The sequence below is a fragment of the Diorhabda sublineata genome, chromosome 3 (genome assembly GCF_026230105.1).
Source record: "Diorhabda sublineata isolate icDioSubl1.1 chromosome 3, icDioSubl1.1, whole genome shotgun sequence".
Lineage (NCBI taxonomy): Eukaryota > Metazoa > Arthropoda > Insecta > Coleoptera > Chrysomelidae > Diorhabda > Diorhabda sublineata.
This window is the reverse complement of record NC_079476.1, coordinates 22,855,466-22,873,171: the sequence shown is the minus strand read 5'-3', so window position 1 is coordinate 22,873,171 and position 17,706 is coordinate 22,855,466. Positions and strand designations below refer to the sequence as shown.

Genomic DNA, 17,706 nt, shown 5'->3' with positions numbered 1-17,706 from the left:
AGATTTAAAATTAAAATGTCCCTCTTTCCTTTGGAATCAAATCCAGATGTGAGTAAATGAAATGTATTCAACACATATTTGAAAATTCTAATATTTGTTTGTTTTAGGTTATGAATAAGGTAAGTTTGATGTTTATTTACGCCGAAATCATCGTATTAATTTTCGAAAAATTGCAGTTCATGCACGTCTTGGGTGTACCTGAAAAATATAAAGTAGTCGATGTTTACGGTTTGGATACTGATGCTCTTGCATGGATTCCTCGGCCAGTAATTGCTCTTATATTGCTTTTTCCTTGTAGTGAGAAGGTAAGCAATTCATCAATGTATCGATTTATCATAAAGTATTCCACATTTTTTTAATAGTTTAGTTAAAAAATCGATTATTTTAAAATAAATATTTATTTATTTTTGTGTCAAGAAAGTATTTATTTATTTTCAAAATTTATAGAGGCATTAGTTCCTAAATTAGAGAATGAAATTAAAATGAAATATTTAAACTGTTCATTGTTCAGAAAGCATGAAATCATTGCTATTTAACCAATATTGAATTACCAAGATATACATTAGCTTATAGCTTAGAATTAAGTTTTTATTGATAAAAAAACTAATAAAATAAGATAATATTATAATAATGGGCATCTTAAAAGTGGTCGCTTGAATTTTGATGTTGCAGTTTAAATGAATGGTCTTAGCTTACCAATTTTTTATTTTCTTATATTGATTTTACCTCATACTGGGATTGATCCATACTATACTATTTATTGAAAGGAATACTGACCAGTGTGTGGGATATATTATGGTGACATATTGTTGGGATTTTTGCTTTTGAAAGCTTTTGAAAGTTAGAAGTTGGTTTCTTTGATACTGCCCAAACATTATTGAAACATCAATATTAAAAAATAAACTAAATCGATTTTCCGTTATTTTTGGTATTGCAATGAGTCTTGTAATATTGTTCTTCGAAATTGAGATTTGTATATATTTTTTTTTGTTGATATGACTTTTAAGATCAATATTCTGTAATCCATTTCTTCCTATTAACCACCAAAGGTCAGTTTTAAAGAAAATATTTCAATACCTTGTAACTTCTGAATTAAATGTAAAATTTATTAACAAGTTTAAAGATTCTTTGCTTTGAAAATTGGACTAAACAGTGTCAGCATCTTTAATGGGCGACATTCCGTAATGAGTAACATTTGGAAAAGTTCACTCTGGGTCCAAAGATACTACATGAAATTAATTCTATTTATCTTAGTCATATGGCTATCAATTCTTCTGAAAGTTCATCGCAATTTCCAAATTTAAGAAGCATCTCAACATAAAAATAATTATATTTGTAGTATTATACACATGCACAGAAAGAAAAAGAAGAATTGCTTAATAAAGGACAAGAAGTTAGTCCAAATCTTTGGTATATGAAGCAGAAAGTATCAAACGCTTGTGGTACCATTGCTTTGATCCATAGTATTGCAAACAATGAGGAAAGGTACAATTTATATTTTAAGTTTATAGAAAAGTTTTTTGTTTCCATGTATGTTGGTTTTCTATGGTAAATATGATCCAGTTGAAAACTGGAGCTATTAATAGAATATTATATATTTAAAGAAAAGTAATGTGAAATCAAGAAAAATAAATATTAATAATTAAGTATTTTAACATGTTTTATAGAGTACAACTTGGTGAGGGTGCATTTAAAAAACTATTGTCTGATTCAAAGAATATGTCACCTGAAGAAAGGGGGGATATATTGGTAAAAGCTGAAGATATAGCTTATAAGTTGATTACTACTCATCAAGAATTGGCTATGGAAGGGCAGACAGAGGTAGATTTTTTTTGTATTCAACAATTGTTCTAATATATCAAATACACCTTATTTTTTTTAGGTAAATCCCGATGAACAAGTGAATCACCATTTTGTAGCCTTGGTGGAAAAAGATGGCGACCTATACGAATTAGATGGAAGAAAAGATTTTCCTGTTGTACATGGTAAAACCACGCATGAAACTTTCTTAGAGGTATGTACAAAATTGTCACTTCTCTTTAATAGATAAAATTAACAGCTTCTTCAGGTAATGGAAATAGCAGTCTATATTTCAAAGGTTTTAAGTTTAGGAAATATATTTTAGGATGCGGCTAGGGTGTGCAAAGAATTCATGGAGAGAGATTCTGAAGACATAAACTTTACTGTAATGGCACTAGTGGAATCTGAATAAATCCAAATCCAAGGCGGAATAACAAATATGGAAACAAATACAAATTTGCTTACAAAGCTTACTTCAATTTTTTATGTTATTTTCGCTTAATCCTCTATATTCTTTTTTCGATGTAGCTTTTCCACGTGCCTTGTTTATAATTGTTTTTTCTACTCTACATTTAAATTGTGATATGAGCATTGAAGCCAAATAAATGATTATTACTTTTGTTTTATTTAAATCATTTAAATTTAGTTTATTTTGTGAATTAAACAACAAATGATTGTAGATTTTTTGGGGAGTCGTTTTGGCTTTTCAACTTTAACTTTGCACCTCTAATCTACTCTTTATCTCATTGTTATATGCGTCCAAAATATGTAGATTTCTCCCAATGGATGCTATTTTTGAGCATTCTTGTATCCCACTTCCCAATGGGTTGACAGTACTCTTCGAGGTTCTAAGCCTTCCATATCATCTTAGAACGGTATTTAAAGGTGGTGGTGATCTGTCAGAATATAGATCACTAGTTTAATATCGTTTCTGGACATAACGGTAAGTTCCTCAGACTCCTTCACTGATATGGTTTTATTTGTCTTGGACCTGAAGTGTTACTATAATGAAACTTTGGCTATTCACTCAATTCCTTAAACAAACAAACACTCCTGAGCACAAATATTTATTTCTAACAATTCTGCCTGAAAATATTGAGTTTTTGGTCCAAAAATGCCCAATCCAGCTCCTTGAGCTGGCATTGAACCATCTATATATCAATGAAATACATTTCGAACTTGCAGAAGACTGATGACCATTGGTTACCATTTTGAATAGGATATTTGTGTTTATCATGCTATACGTTTGGTCAATTAGTTTATATCTGCATTTCTACCTTAATAATTTCTAGAATTTATAAGTGACCTGTAAGAATTCCTGCCTTTTATTCTTCTATCTGGATAAGCCTGTAGGCTTCACTAAATGCCTCTTTTCACTATACAGTGAATGAAAGGTAAGTTTAGCAGTGCCTCTAAGGTGGTATAGGGACAAGTTGGACAATAAAGACATTTGATATGAAAGAGAAATTAGAATAATTCTCATTTCTTCATATTTGATCAAACCATTTTTAAGAATTAGCAACTTTTGATAAAAGTCTTAATATCAAATTGTTTACTACCACTTAACCAACACTCACGATCGTATCCAGCTCGGAGTACTTCATTTGGTTACATTGTATAAAGAATAACTTCACAAACTTTAAATATGATCGAAATTAACATTTTATAAAAAATGATTCAATATTTTGTTCGGCGTAACTTCATTATTCTCTGATTCATTATGATTAATAAAATAAACTAACAAAAATTTATTTTGAAATTTTACCCTTTATCGTAACACATGTTAAATTATTAACGAAAAATTAATAATTTGTCTGTAACTAACTTGTATCATAGGCATTAAGTGAAGTATAGCAATTATGTTGGCATCAGCACAGAATTGATTTTTTCTGACATTCATTTTGGCGTAGAAAAAATTATTTTATAACATAAAGAAATGATATGCTTAATTTCAATCAAAAAAGACTATACTACTTCATTTTTATTTTAAAGCGAAATTAATAAAAACGTTTGTTTATTTATATATGAAAAAGCCACAGAATACACCATAAGCATCACATATCACATAGAATGTTTAAGTGCTTAGAACATAGAGTAGTATTATGTTCTAAGGTTAAGCGTTAAATATAAACAGGGATACCACTTCATCAGAACAAGTAATATATATTCAAATATATCTTTTCTGCTCAAAATAGATCCCAAAGTTACAAATTAGAATTAGTTTTAAATAAAATATTCAGTACTGCTATTCAGCAACCGTTTTGTACATTTCAATTACATATTGATAAGGATATGGGAATAAATGTAGTACATTAATGGACTTGCATCGCTTGTTTGATTTTGAAGATACGCTGATAGACCAATCCAGGGTGCTACATGGCAAAAAATGACCTTGAGTAATCCGTGGGAACTGTAGTTTGTCCCAGTCAACGGCGTCTGTCAATGTATTTTTGGCAGTATTTAAACAAAACATTGATAATTGGTAAAACGATTATCAAAATTTAAATAATAATTCCAATTAAAATAATAACCTTTACAAAAATAATAGTAGTTTAGGAATAACATCCACGATGGAAGATAGAGCCAATATCCTAAGGCAAATGAAGGTTTGTCGATTTTGTCTTTGTAATGAAGAAACAGACTTGTTAAATATCCACGAAAAACACCCACAAGATCCCGAAATACCAATTCCGTTACCATCTCTACCACTGCGAATTATGGGCTGTATTGCTATAGAGGTAATTCAAAACGATGGAATGCCGCAATATATATGTAAAAGTTGTTGTCACTTAACAACACAAGCATACATATTCAAAATGAATTGTAAAAAAGCAGACGATGCATTAAAACTTTTTCTTGTAACAGGCCAACTTTCAAAACCTTATATGCAAAACGTTGTTCAAATTAAAGTTCAACTTGCTCCAGATAAGTTTATCACAGTAGTTAATGAAAATGAAAAGTCTAATGCAGCTACAATCCAACAAGAATTTGAAAATAATAAGGTTTGTATATATCAACATATCCCATATTTTGCATTAAATATATTTTATTTTAGGAAATTGAAGTGGAATTCCAAGACGTAGAACAACATGAAACAGAAAGGGTACTCTATAATACTAATGAGGAAGCTGAAGCTACTAATGATTCGGTATCAAAATATACAGAGGTTGAAAAAGTGGAAACATCCATATTTCCTTGTGAATATTGTGAAAAAACGTTTCCTTTGAAACAACTTTTGGATTTACATATGTCTCAACATAGCAGAGAACGTAATTTCATATGTGAAATTTGCAAGTGTAAATTTTATACTAAATATGATCTTCAGAAACATATTCGTACTCACAATCCCATAAAAGAGTTTTCATGTTCTTTGTGTGATAAAACATTCAATAGGTATGTGGAAATTTTTATTTTATTATGTATCCAAATGTTAAAACAAACAAAATGTATCAGTCAAATTATTTGTAGTTGTATTAGAATTTACAAAATAGAGCTGTAAATTGTACTTACATTGTTACTTTTTTATCATTGATAGCTTTCTCCTTTTTATGAATCTGAAGGTTTTCTAAAAATTCTCCTTTTCGTGGATTTGATTGAAAATTTTTGAATCTTTTTAATTGAATTGTTCTTTTTTTATATTTATTGGTTTGTTAATGCAGTTTTATTTTTTTATAGTATTGATGACCTTTTAGTCTATCTTCTAAATACTGAGATGTCTGCCCTATTGACAATATAATTCAATTTGTTAGTAGCATTAAATATTGGAAAGCCTTGTTGGTTCTAATTGCCTGGATAATCCAGTGAAATGATTTATAATTTTAGGGAACCACTTTTAAGGAGACATATAAAAACTCACGATGAAGAACCTAAGTTTACTTGCCAAGTATGTAATGTTGCATTTTTGCGAAAAGAACTTCTAGAATATCACATGGAGAAACACAATAAAAAGAAAGCATTTACTTGTAAAATTTGTAACAAAAGTTTCGTCTTTAAGCAGGTATATCTGAAAAAAATATTAATAAGGACTTATATTTATATTAATTAAGAGAGACATAAAATTAACCAATTAAATTTTTTATTGATTCTATAGGGTCTTGAACGTCATGAAGCTGTTCATAGCAACAACAAACCTCACAAATGTAATTACTGCGATGCCAGCTTCATATCAGCTATAAAGTTGACCAGACACATCACCTCTCATGCAGGGTTACGACCCTATCCCTGTAAACTTTGTGGAAGAACATTCCTTCTCAGCCATCATTTAACAAGACATATGCGTGGTCACTATGCCACAAATGACTCAATCGGTCCTTATAAATGCCACATTTGCAGCATGTCATTCCGAACATCAGAAATTTTGATTAACCACAGTGCTATTCATTCTATGGTTAATCTCAAATGTGTCATTTGCAACACTACATTTGAAACAGCAGAATTGGTTAAGGAACACATCACTACACATTTGAGTGGCCTTCCTTATAGCTGTGGTAAATGTGAATATAGCTTTGAAACAGAAATGCAATTAGAAGAACACGAATTAGACCATGCAGAAATGGAGTATGAAGAACAAATCGAGAAAGAGGTATTTAAAGGCTCCTCTGTTGATGGGGTCGATGATGATGATGAGCAAAATGATACAGCAGAAGATGAAGTAAGAAAATTAGTATTTGCATTTCTTAATTCACAACAAATACTTCTAGTATTTTCATGTATTACAAAGAATTTATTTACAGGCAATGCATTTCACAATAGATGTGGACAATCCAGAACTTACTTTACAACTTACACAAAAATCTACTGAAAAAAAATCTGAAGATGTAAATAGACAACGCATTGAATTTTTGAAGGATGAAGTTGATTTAGAAGAAGATGTCCAGGAAGAAGCTGGTGATGAAGAGATGGAAGTTGTAGAAAGTGAGTCTATTAAACCTATTGTACGTCAAGAAGGAACTAAGGTGTACCAAAGGAGGAATGCACTCAACAAAAACTTACCAGATGCGAGGTAAATTAGCTTCAGACTTTAACCATTGCCAAAATTCACAATGCCTTTGGATATTTTTTGTTTTTGTTTATTTTATATTTTTAGTTCTAATCCCTTGAAACCAACACCAGCAGAAATGGTGCAACAAACAACTACTACTGCACATGATACTTTATTGGATTCAACAACTTTACAGGATAATAAAGTCAAGATGGGTGACAAGATTGTCAAAGTTCAGAAATTTATATTCACCAAGGATGAAATGAAAGCAATGGCAAAACAAGGAATTCTAGAAGTTAAAGGTATATACTTTATTGGGATTACTATATTTGGATTGAAAGGCTTTTTTTTTCTTTTTTATATTACCGAATCCAGCTGCCATCTCTCTAGGTGTCCATACCATTCCAGCCTCTTGTATGCCGTCCTTTATCTCTTCTAATCATAATTTTCTCCATTTGCTATGATGCTCAAGCACTTTTTCAAAACTGTACTCTCTTATGGTTGTTCCATTTATTTTTCCATCATGTATTTGGTCTTTTTTCTTTTATGTCTAATCCTTTTTTTTTGTTCTTCTGTCTATACTGGATCAACCTCCATAAAGTCATGTTGGTATTCTCCAAGTATCTCTTTCATGTGCTCCAACATTTTTTGTAGTATTATCGTAGTTTATATTTTGTATATAGTGTTTAAAAGCATAATTCCCCTTTTTTTAATTGAAATTCTCACAAATACTATCCTTGATTCAATAAATATAATAATTGTCATTTTTCTAGATACAATGTATTAAATTTGGGTACTCAAAATATTTTCTAATGCTGTAAATTTTATCAAATTTGATACATAACTAATAACTATTTTAGGTGGACAAGTAGTTTTGAAGAGCGCAGGTCAGCAGATTCTCAACGCCTCACTGAAACCGATGCAAAAAAATGAAATAGATTCTCTGTTAGACAAAAGAATTAACAGTGGAGTTCAAGTTAGAAAATTTGATAGGAAAAGTGATAACAGTGTTGATACATAAAAATCTTGTTGTATAGAATGAATTTAGTATTTTGTTTGTCTCAGCCTGTCTACAATTTTACTCAGTCAAATTAGAATGATAAGTTGATTAGAAGAAACTTTAATCCTCAAATTCAGCAGATACATTCCATAAGCTTCTAGGTAACTCTAGTTTTATCTTATTGCAGAACATATTTTCAATTATTGATAACAAAGTTCTGGTATATTCTGATACAATTCAGTCCCTGGTACAAACAAATGTTTTTTGATAATATATTGAACTGCTGAATATTTTTTAGTAGTTCTATACAACAAGTAATTTATTTTTAGAAAATTATTACTATTACTATATAAAATATTTGGAATTTAGATGTTAGTTTATTGTTTTAACGACTATATAGAATATAAAATTACATTTATGAACTTTATATAGGAAAAAATTGATATATGAGGTGTGATTCTAAAATACAATGATATATTTCGTCAAAACAAATAAGAGTATAACGGAAAATCTTCTTCAAAGTACTAAAAGATGCCTGAAACACTTTCTATAGTGCTTCTTTTGGAATGGTTTTCATGTACTCTCTCGCGACATTTCAATATTATGAATGGAGTTGAAACGTTTCCAGGTACCGTGCTAGATGTCACATGGTGCTAAACCTGGTGAGTAAAGCTGATGTGGACTTACTCGCATTTCATATTGGAAACATTCATGTATCTCCTTGTAAAATTCCAATAAAATTTCTACCCTCAACTTTTGAATTATTAATAGTTATTTTTAGGTCAAAGTTAGTCACTTGTTTTTCAATGAGACATCCAAATTTATACCCCTTAGGCCATTATTTTTGTTCATTTCTCAAGAATGCTTTGCATGAACCTGTAGAAGTTTGTCATTCAGCTCTTGGATAGTCAATCACTTGTTTGAATGAACAAGTTTGTCCAAGGCGGAATTTAACATTTTGTGAGCTTCTTTTGCACTTTTGTCAATTTGAAACAAAACTTAATATGTTGTTAACGATATTTATTTTACAACAGACAAGATTTCACTATAAATTAGTAGATTACCAATTCAGAAGGGGTTCAATAGTTGAGGGTACAAAACACAAATGTTCAAATAGATACAACTAAAGCAATTGCTGTTATAAAAATCCATTAACCATATTTTTTGATCACACATCGTACGTGTTAGCAGGATCAAAATCTAATGTTTATTCTATCCCTCATTTTTTTCATTTATTTGTGCTTCAAGTGGTTTAAATCTAGATGAATTATAACCTTTCTTTCGATACTAATCCACATTTATGTAAATGCATGTTTAATCATTATGTATTTGCTGCTTTTTGCAATGATTTTTTAGAAAACATGTTTTATATTAAGACTTCTCAGTTTTTATTGTTGCAAAACATAAATGTACTGTATTTATAGATCGATATCGAAATAAATGTGTTTAAACACAGTGCGATTTTATTTTATTTTTTTTTTCTCCATAATTTAGGAAATGTATGAAAAGCAATTGAAAACTGAATCAGTGCTGCATTAATGTATAATTAGAGTAATCATTTCCATTATTTAAGCGTTAGAATGGAGTAAACATAGTCCAGAGAAAAAGATGGGGTCGAGTTCATTTTTCCTTGAATTTTGATTAGTCTTAATCCAGGCGCGGTTAACATAAGAGATTGTTTACGTAAATCTTCTTTTTTAATAACTTTATTTGGAGAGCGCTAGAACTACTAAATATCCCTGCAATATTCGTTTGGTTTTCATTACTAAAGCTAGAGCTCTAGATTGAATTTAAATTTCATGAAAATTAATTTATATGATACTGAAATATTATATATCGTCTGTGTGTGTTATTATTCCCGATTTTATAATATTTATCACAATAAAGTATTTAGGATTGCATAATCCTGTACATACAACTCTGATTTGAGGTTAGAATACGGTTTGCTTTCAAATTAATAGAAATAAAAATGATAAAAGCTGTTTTAATAGATTTGAGTGGTACCTTACATATAGAAAATCAAGCAATATCTGGATGCGTTGAGGCTTTGAAAAGGTAAATATTCTAATCTTAATTGTTAAACAATTTTTTCAAATTACTAAATTTCAGGCTCCGTGAGAAAGAGCTTTATATAAAGTTTGTGACGAATACTACAAAAGAAAGCAAAAGAATTCTTCATCAAAGATTAACACAATTGGGATTTGATGTAAACAAGGAAGATATTTTAAGCTCTTTGACAGCTGCTAGAAATCTAATCGATCAACGTAATTTAAAACCTATGTTAATGCTTGAACAAGCAGCTCTAGAAGATTTTGAAGGGATAGCATGTCCCTCAACAGACACTCCAAACGCTGTAATTGTTGGTCTTGCACCAACAGAATTTCATTATGAAAAATTAAATGAAGCTTTCAGGTAAATCACTTCAATTGAAGATAAATATTAACATTCTAGGTGATTTATCAGAGGTTAGTATACTGAGCTAATAGTAAATTTATTAGAGGTAATATTTGTATTACAGACATTTACAAGCAGGTGCTCAATTGATAGCCATACATGCAGGAAAATATTACAAAAGGTCTGATGGTCTGGCACTGGGACCAGGATTTTTCGTTAAAGGATTAGAATACTCAGCAGAATGCACTGCTGAAGTAGTTGGTAAACCAAATAGTTCATTTTTCCTATCTGCTTTAGGTTCTCAGAATAAACCAGAAGAAGCTATTATGATAGGAGATGTAAGCAAACTATTTACTTTTAATCTTTTAAAAGCATTTTTCCCAAACTTTGTTATTTTTTTATTTTATGATATTATTAATAACTTCACTCTTTTGGATAGAATTTCAACCTTAGTATAAGTATGCAATGTGTGGACATAGATTCACCACTAGTATCCATAGTTAACATTTGGCTGGAGTTTACTCTATATAACTTAAGTTTATTATATAAATAAATAAAACTATTGAAAGCTTTTTTTGTAGGACGTGAATGATGATATACAAGGTGCAATGAAAGCAGGATTACGTGGTTATCTCGTCCAAACAGGAAAGTATAAAGTTGGCGATGAAGGTAAGATAAGTCCACCCCCTTCAGCTGTATTTCCAAGTTTCGTTGAAGCCGTTGAAAATATTTTAACACAAGTTGAATAATTCATTTAGTAATAAGTAGTATTTAACAATTTGTATAATATATTTATAAAACTAATCTATTAAAGTATTAATATATGACAAAACTCTGTTTCAATAAATATTTAAAAAATACATGTAAAGTTCAGTAACATCTAAAAATTTAAATAATTTATAAAAGTTATACGTCTATAAAAAATATGAATTAACGATGTTAGTTAGGAGTTGTTTAAATCCTCTAGTTTCGATTATCTGGTAAATATACAATTTTTTCATTTTGTGCTGGAAGCTGCACGTCTGCAACAAAAAAAACAAACATTTAAATGAAGTTTCCATACATTTTATCTATCAATAGATGTCAGGTTTATCCTGTGACCATTAAAAATCACAAACCACCTATTTTATAGACGGTTCATGCTGTTTATTTTATTTCAGAGCTGTAGATAAGTCTACCAAAGTAAAATAGCATTGGCAATAATATTTATACAAACAATAAGCATATTTTAGCTTTGTTAAAAATGACATATTTGTCCAGCTAGTTATTTCTAGAAAAATCCAAAATAATTATTGAAATGTAAAAAGATTGTATTTCATAAATACTTAATCAGCGTTTATTTCAATATAAATAGATTGTCTGTGGCACTATGTAAATGTTAACCCTTTTGATTTTGTTTCATTTCCTCCTTTAATACTGATTTTTTTAAAATGTACTTAAATAAAAGAATAAGCGATTTCAAATCATTTTCAAATATTTATCATAACACTACAAAGCAAAAATATCCAAATTGATTTATTCACAATGTAAATGATATTTTAATCTACTGATTGGAGAATTCCAGCTTACAGTGGTAGAAAGTGAATATAAGTTAGCAGTGGCTCAGACTCTTATTAGGACCCCGATAAAGAGTAATTAAATAAATAAATAGCACAAAATGGAGACAAGGGATGCTGAAAAAAAAACAAGTTACACTATTACATTTTAATTACTAAAGGTAAATAGGTTATCGAAACATGCGGAGTTCAGTTTAATTATTATTTAATTTTAATATAAGCAAGATATTGAAGAGAGTTTAGGTTAAGTAAGGAAAGAAATATACTTACTTTATTAATACTGGTAAGTTAGATACTTTGGCACCATTACTTTGCTTTCCGACTACTTTATCCTTAATACTGCTATTATTTGTCCTATTTTCCTTAACTTCTGTATCAACTAAATCAAATTCACCAACAGCTTTGATATAAATGTTTGCATTATCATCTCTATTTCTATTATTTTCAGTTCTCATTGATGGCTTTTTTAACCTCGAAGGTTTTTCTATTTTAATTTTACATCCAACTTTTTCAGGTACATTTTTGGTTATTACTGGAATCCTACTAGTTTCCCCACTACTAATATTTAAACTTCTACGTTTCAAAAAAGCACCGTTATTACTTTTTGGTATATCACTTGAGAAAAGACAAGAATTTCTTTTATTTCTCTTTTTAACTCCCTCAGAAGACAATCTACTGGCCTTTTTTTCAATATTAACTTTAACATCGTCAGTAATATTAGTAGTGGAGATTTTCAGCTCAAGCAGATCTTCGTCCGACATATTTTCAATGTTGGTGTTTTCAACAGAAACTGTTGATATGTTTTCCTCTTGACTTTGAGGACTATCGACAGAAAGAAGAGACATATTTTCTTCAATAGCTTGAAGAGACGAGTTAGAGGCAGTTTCTGGTAGTGCTACACCTGCGTCTATGTAGAAGTGTTGATCTAAGAAGCTCATTTCGCTAAAAACAAAAAATAAGCACTAAGCTAGAATAATAAGATAGATAGAAATATAGAAACATATTTCGTTAACCTAAATACAAGTTTTTGATGTAATTACAGTAAATTTTTTACAATCCCTGAGGAGCTAGGTCCATATGTATATGAGAAACAACTGGTAATATTTTTCCGAAAATTAGGAGCTCAGTTCAGTTGATATATTCATAGTTGTCTATGGCTTCCATTTATAACAAAAGTGAATATCTGAACTTTGTTTTTTTTTGAGATTTTTGGTGCATTAATCAAAACTTCATATGTCCAAGTTTTAGTTTTCAGATGATTAAATTTTTTGAAAATGTTAACAATACAGTTCCTTCCAAAAAATTTACTAAATTTATCAAAAACAAATTATGTCTATTTCCTCAATTTACTTACCTCACATTAGATGAAACACTTTGAGCCCTGGATATTATGCTAGAACTTTGGCTTTGAAGTGACAAAGACCGACGATGGTTATTATCTCTTCCAGGTCTACTTGTAAAATATGCTGAAACATACACACAAACAAAATCAATTTTGTAGCTTTTCAAATACATATACTACAGTAAAAAGAAAATAGAGATTCATTCAGACAGAATCACATCAAGAATAGGAGGCTTGCCTTGATTATACTTTACTTACTGCTTTCTTGTTCAGTTCTAGATAAAGAATTCGGTAGAGATTTTCCCAACATTATTTTTTCTTCTTCTTCTATTTTTCTTTTTTCTTCCAGTAAACATTCTTGTTTGTTGATCTGTGGTGATCGCATTTCTTTCAATTTTTGCTTTAACATAGAAATCACATCTTTGTCTTTTTCCAACATTTCAATTTTTGAAACGAAATTTTCCAATTTCATTTGTAGATTACGGTCAATGGGCATCACAAGCATTTGTTTCAAAGTTGGACATATTTTGACGACACAAAGGCGTATCGTCGATACTGGATCATCTGAAATTGAAATAAATGAATTAATTATGAAAGTTTTTATAAATTTTCAAAGTGCACAAATACAATGGTTGTTCACTCGATGTCCACAATCTGTAAATTAATACAATAGATATATCCTCTTCTCATGGAGATTATTATATTTGTACAAGTATTTCCAGTTTCATAGTTCTTGAAAATGTTTCAAGCATCTTCATTAAACTCTATCTAAGTACCTCTTCTATACTCTTTTATTTATATTTATTTTATGATATACATTTTTGAAATTGCAAAACCTTTAATTAACTTAATTACAATTATCTACCCGTTTAACTTACTGTTTTGTTGCAGAGCTTCCTGCCCAGTATCCCTATATTCCACCAAGCATTAAAAAAATTGTACAAGTGATTATTAATTCATTTTTTCCAAATTAACTTTTTTTCTCTATCTTGTTTTTCTTGTTTGGTAATTGATTAGCACAATAATTTTATAAATAATACGTTACCTCCCAAACTAAGAAGAGGTAAATAGAAATGTTCCTTGAAATATTTCCAGCTGAATATTTTAATAGCATCATAACACATATTGATGAATATGTGCCTGGTATAACAAGAATTGGAATTGCATAAAAGTTTGATTAAATTCTCGCGGATCCATTTTCTATGATTTTCTTTTATGTTATATCTGAGGAAAATCAAAAGTGTTCTAGCTGCTTGTGTCCTTACTGGTCTAGCTCGCTAAAAAGAATAAAATATTCTATAGATTTATCAAAATATATGGCAATACATTTTTTATTATGAAATTTCTAGATCTACCTTGTGGATGTCAGTTTTCTTTCATTACTATACTGAAATTATGATGTAAATATATCATATATAGATACTTACGGATTCTATTGTCAATTTCATAATAACGGGTGTAAAATGTTGATGGATAAAATCTGCTGGCATACAAGTAGGCAAATTCTCCAACTGTTGTAAGAATGCTTTCCTCCTACGCCAATTATTGTTGCTATATATTTCTACTTGACATTTTAACAAAGCTCTGCCAATATCGAGAGTAGATTGGCTTGTTGCTTCTCTTGATAGTAAACCTGCGTTAGTGAACAGGACTAGTGTGGTACCTATGTTTGGTACTAACCCATCCAATACTTCTTCAGAATCGTCACGAATAAGTTTTAGCAAATCAGGCAGAATTTTTTTGCTCTCAGCTCCTAGAATAAGAAAAAACATTGTATATATATATATATATATATATATATATATATATATATATATATATATATATATATATATAAAGACCAAAATTACCCAATATTTTTGTAATTTCATGTATGCAGACAGCCACACTTTTTCTTACTATATAACAAGGATCTCCAGCCAAATCTTTGAAAATAGAATACCATTTATTCATCTCTGATTTGAGGAATGTAACAACAAAACGAGTCACAGCTGGAAGATTAGATGCACAGTATTCCCTGCATGTTACTGTCTAAAAAATTATAAATATATATAGCATTGAATTGGCAGCTTTTATAGTGATTAAAAGCTTTATTTTGAATTATGGCTTGCAGTAAATTGTCCTTCAACACGTGTACAAATACAAGGTGATTCATAATTATGTACATTATATTCTCATAGTGCAAGATTACTGTTTCAAAGATCTGCTAAATGGTTTCCATTATACAGATTATAAGACATTATGAAAACTAATTTCAAGCTACCATCAACCCTATCCCAAATGGAGTACAAAGTACTTTTGAAAGTAAATGAAGTTTTTTTAAGTTACATTTTCCTTTTATTTTTGAATACTTGAATAAATTCTCTCAAAACTTGTTTCCTTAATCTTTCCTATACATAAAAGGTGCTCCTGTATTGATTGTTATAATGTTGTATATGTATTTTCACTTAGTCTATAAAATTTCCCAGAATTCATTTGATATGGTGATGAAATTAATATTAAATTAATAATTCTAATGTCTTATAATTACTTTCAAAATATGGGCTCCATAATTAAAACCGTTTGGCAGATGTTTGAAAAAATAAGACCCTCAATTCACCCCTTTCATCAGTTGAGACCCCCTTATTACTTATATTCAGGAAAAACAATACATATTTCTGTAACAACTTGTATAAACAGTTGTAACACTATAAACTATATAAATTAATATACATAATACTGGACGACCTTGTATAAGCCCCAGACAATACCATTGTCCAGTACGGGTTATTAATGATAATAGAGATCATAGGTATTTGCAGGATTGCTCCCTCTGATAATTTACATGAAAAATGATTCAATTTCAAATATTGTTCTGGGGAAGGGTCTAATCCAAACTATATTATTCTTATACCCCCTGAAAGTCTCGTGTGCACTGTTAGATAATATGGACATATTAGAAATAATATTGAAATAAAAATACCATTCCTGGATCTATTTCAACATCTTTTTTATCTATTGATAATCCTCTTCTAGACAATTCTTTATAATTATCTAAGAACCATACACGGTCTCCATCTGATAAGTGTGTCTGTAAATTGGTTAGTAATCTGCCATAAATTTTTGCTACAGATGGGAATGTTAGATCTCCTTGTTTTCCGCATTGAATGCATAGTTGTTTTACTAAAGGTATTGCTGTAGATGTAATTGTTTCTAAAGAAAAAATATATATATTTGATTAGAGTCACATAAAATATATTTATCATAGATTGATGACTCTACATACACACCAATATTGAGGATTAAGTGAAATCATAATTTATTGAAAAAAGAAATTCACATCTTAATATCAATTAAAGCCATTAAATTTCTCTATTTCTATCTTGAAGAATAATTACAAAAATCGAAGAAGCAGAGGTATAGCTTCTGAACAAAGGGTTATTCCTTTTTAACTGTTATTCAACAACAAACTTTCCTAATGAACAATCTACAGACATTTCGGAAAGGAACACATTATCAAGTGATACTCTACAAATTGCAACTCACCTGCATTTAAAAAAGGTATGAGAAGAACAGCTGCATCTACAGCTGCTGCTCTGACTTGCATATTTTCATCACTTGATAATTCTACTAAACATGGTAAAAGAGCGATTTTAACATTGATTTCATTTGCTATACCTTTGGCTATATTAGGTAACTCTGAACACATAGCCGCTCTAACTTCATACATGCAATCTTGACATAGACTCTGTGTCAATGGAACTATGTCTTTTTTTACACTGAAATATCATATTTTAAAATCAAATGAATAAGACAAGGTGTTGGATGACTATATTCATATGGTTAGTGAGTCAAAATGAAGCAATAAACCAATAATTATTTTGAATTTTTTATTATAAAGCAAATCTTACTCAAAAGGTGTTATTTTTGGATGAATGGCTACTTGTCCAAGAATCTTACAGGAAACTATTCTATAAAAAGTAGGCCTATTTAATTGAGATAGTTTAACTGCAAATGGTAATACCTATAAACAACGGTTTGACTTATTAATTTTTGTGAATAACTATATTATATAAATATAAAAACTTACATCAGTTCTGAGCATATTATCTGATAAACATTTAATGACTTCAAGTAAAGTTTCACTCCAAGCACTTGCCACAATAGGATCTTTACTATCTATACCCTGAAAAACTGGACGCATTAAATTCATATCGAGTTTCATTTCAATAAGAACTTTGAACATTCTACTTGTAACCAAATGAAATTCCGATGATGAATTAACTGGTAGTTCTTGTTGAATTTTCGGCAAAATTCTAGTGACGGTGCCATTGCGATCTGTTTGTAGTAATGTTGGAAGAGCTTGAATTACGCTCAACTTCTGGAGATCATCCCCTTTCCTGGAAAAAGTTTAATTGAACCAAAAATATATTTATTAATCACATTAATTACATATATAAATCTTGCCATAGTAGATTTTTTGATTCTTCAACTTCATCAGTTTCCATTTTTGTAATGCATTGTTCTACTTTTTGAAAAAATCAACAATTAACTCGAAATGATGTACATGACATAATTTATTTATTTAAATTGTCAAATGCAAAGTATGTCAAATTACTGTGTACTTGTACAGTAGAAGACCATTTCATAATTA

At 29.6% G+C, this 17,706-nt stretch overlaps 4 protein-coding genes across 4 annotated transcripts; 3 read left to right on the top strand and 1 right to left on the bottom strand.

The window, feature by feature from the left end:
- Window positions 1-2,421, top strand: LOC130441937 (ubiquitin carboxyl-terminal hydrolase). The gene is made up of 7 exons (XM_056775826.1): window positions 1-48; window positions 108-119; window positions 177-305; window positions 1,340-1,485; window positions 1,668-1,821; window positions 1,883-2,014; window positions 2,126-2,421. The coding sequence occupies exons 1-7, from the start codon at window positions 16-18 to the stop codon at window positions 2,210-2,212; spliced, it is 693 nt and encodes a 230-aa protein (XP_056631804.1). The 5' UTR covers window positions 1-15; the 3' UTR covers window positions 2,213-2,421.
- A 1,463-nt stretch (window positions 2,422-3,884) lies between these two features.
- LOC130441935 (zinc finger protein 26-like) lies at window positions 3,885-9,231 on the top strand. The gene is made up of 7 exons (XM_056775823.1): window positions 3,885-4,802; window positions 4,856-5,193; window positions 5,623-5,797; window positions 5,891-6,451; window positions 6,534-6,802; window positions 6,887-7,083; window positions 7,642-9,231. The coding sequence occupies exons 1-7, from the start codon at window positions 4,371-4,373 to the stop codon at window positions 7,800-7,802; spliced, it is 2,133 nt and encodes a 710-aa protein (XP_056631801.1). The 5' UTR covers window positions 3,885-4,370; the 3' UTR covers window positions 7,803-9,231.
- On the top strand, window positions 9,214-10,924 carry LOC130441936 (haloacid dehalogenase-like hydrolase domain-containing protein 2). The gene is made up of 4 exons (XM_056775824.1): window positions 9,214-9,836; window positions 9,891-10,193; window positions 10,300-10,513; window positions 10,757-10,924. The coding sequence occupies exons 1-4, from the start codon at window positions 9,751-9,753 to the stop codon at window positions 10,922-10,924; spliced, it is 771 nt and encodes a 256-aa protein (XP_056631802.1). The 5' UTR covers window positions 9,214-9,750.
- A 21-nt stretch (window positions 10,925-10,945) lies between these two features.
- On the bottom strand, window positions 10,946-17,673 carry LOC130441934 (serine/threonine-protein phosphatase 4 regulatory subunit 4-like). Its single transcript, XM_056775822.1, has 12 exons — window positions 17,505-17,673; window positions 17,143-17,452; window positions 16,964-17,076; window positions 16,599-16,831; window positions 16,036-16,265; window positions 14,924-15,104; window positions 14,501-14,826; window positions 14,119-14,350; window positions 13,332-13,637; window positions 13,086-13,197; window positions 12,002-12,673; window positions 10,946-11,197 (listed from the first exon to the last, which is right to left on the bottom strand). The coding sequence occupies exons 1-12, from the start codon at window positions 17,558-17,560 to the stop codon at window positions 11,173-11,175; spliced, it is 2,796 nt and encodes a 931-aa protein (XP_056631800.1). The 5' UTR covers window positions 17,561-17,673; the 3' UTR covers window positions 10,946-11,172.
- Window positions 17,674-17,706: the final 33 nt, after the last annotated feature.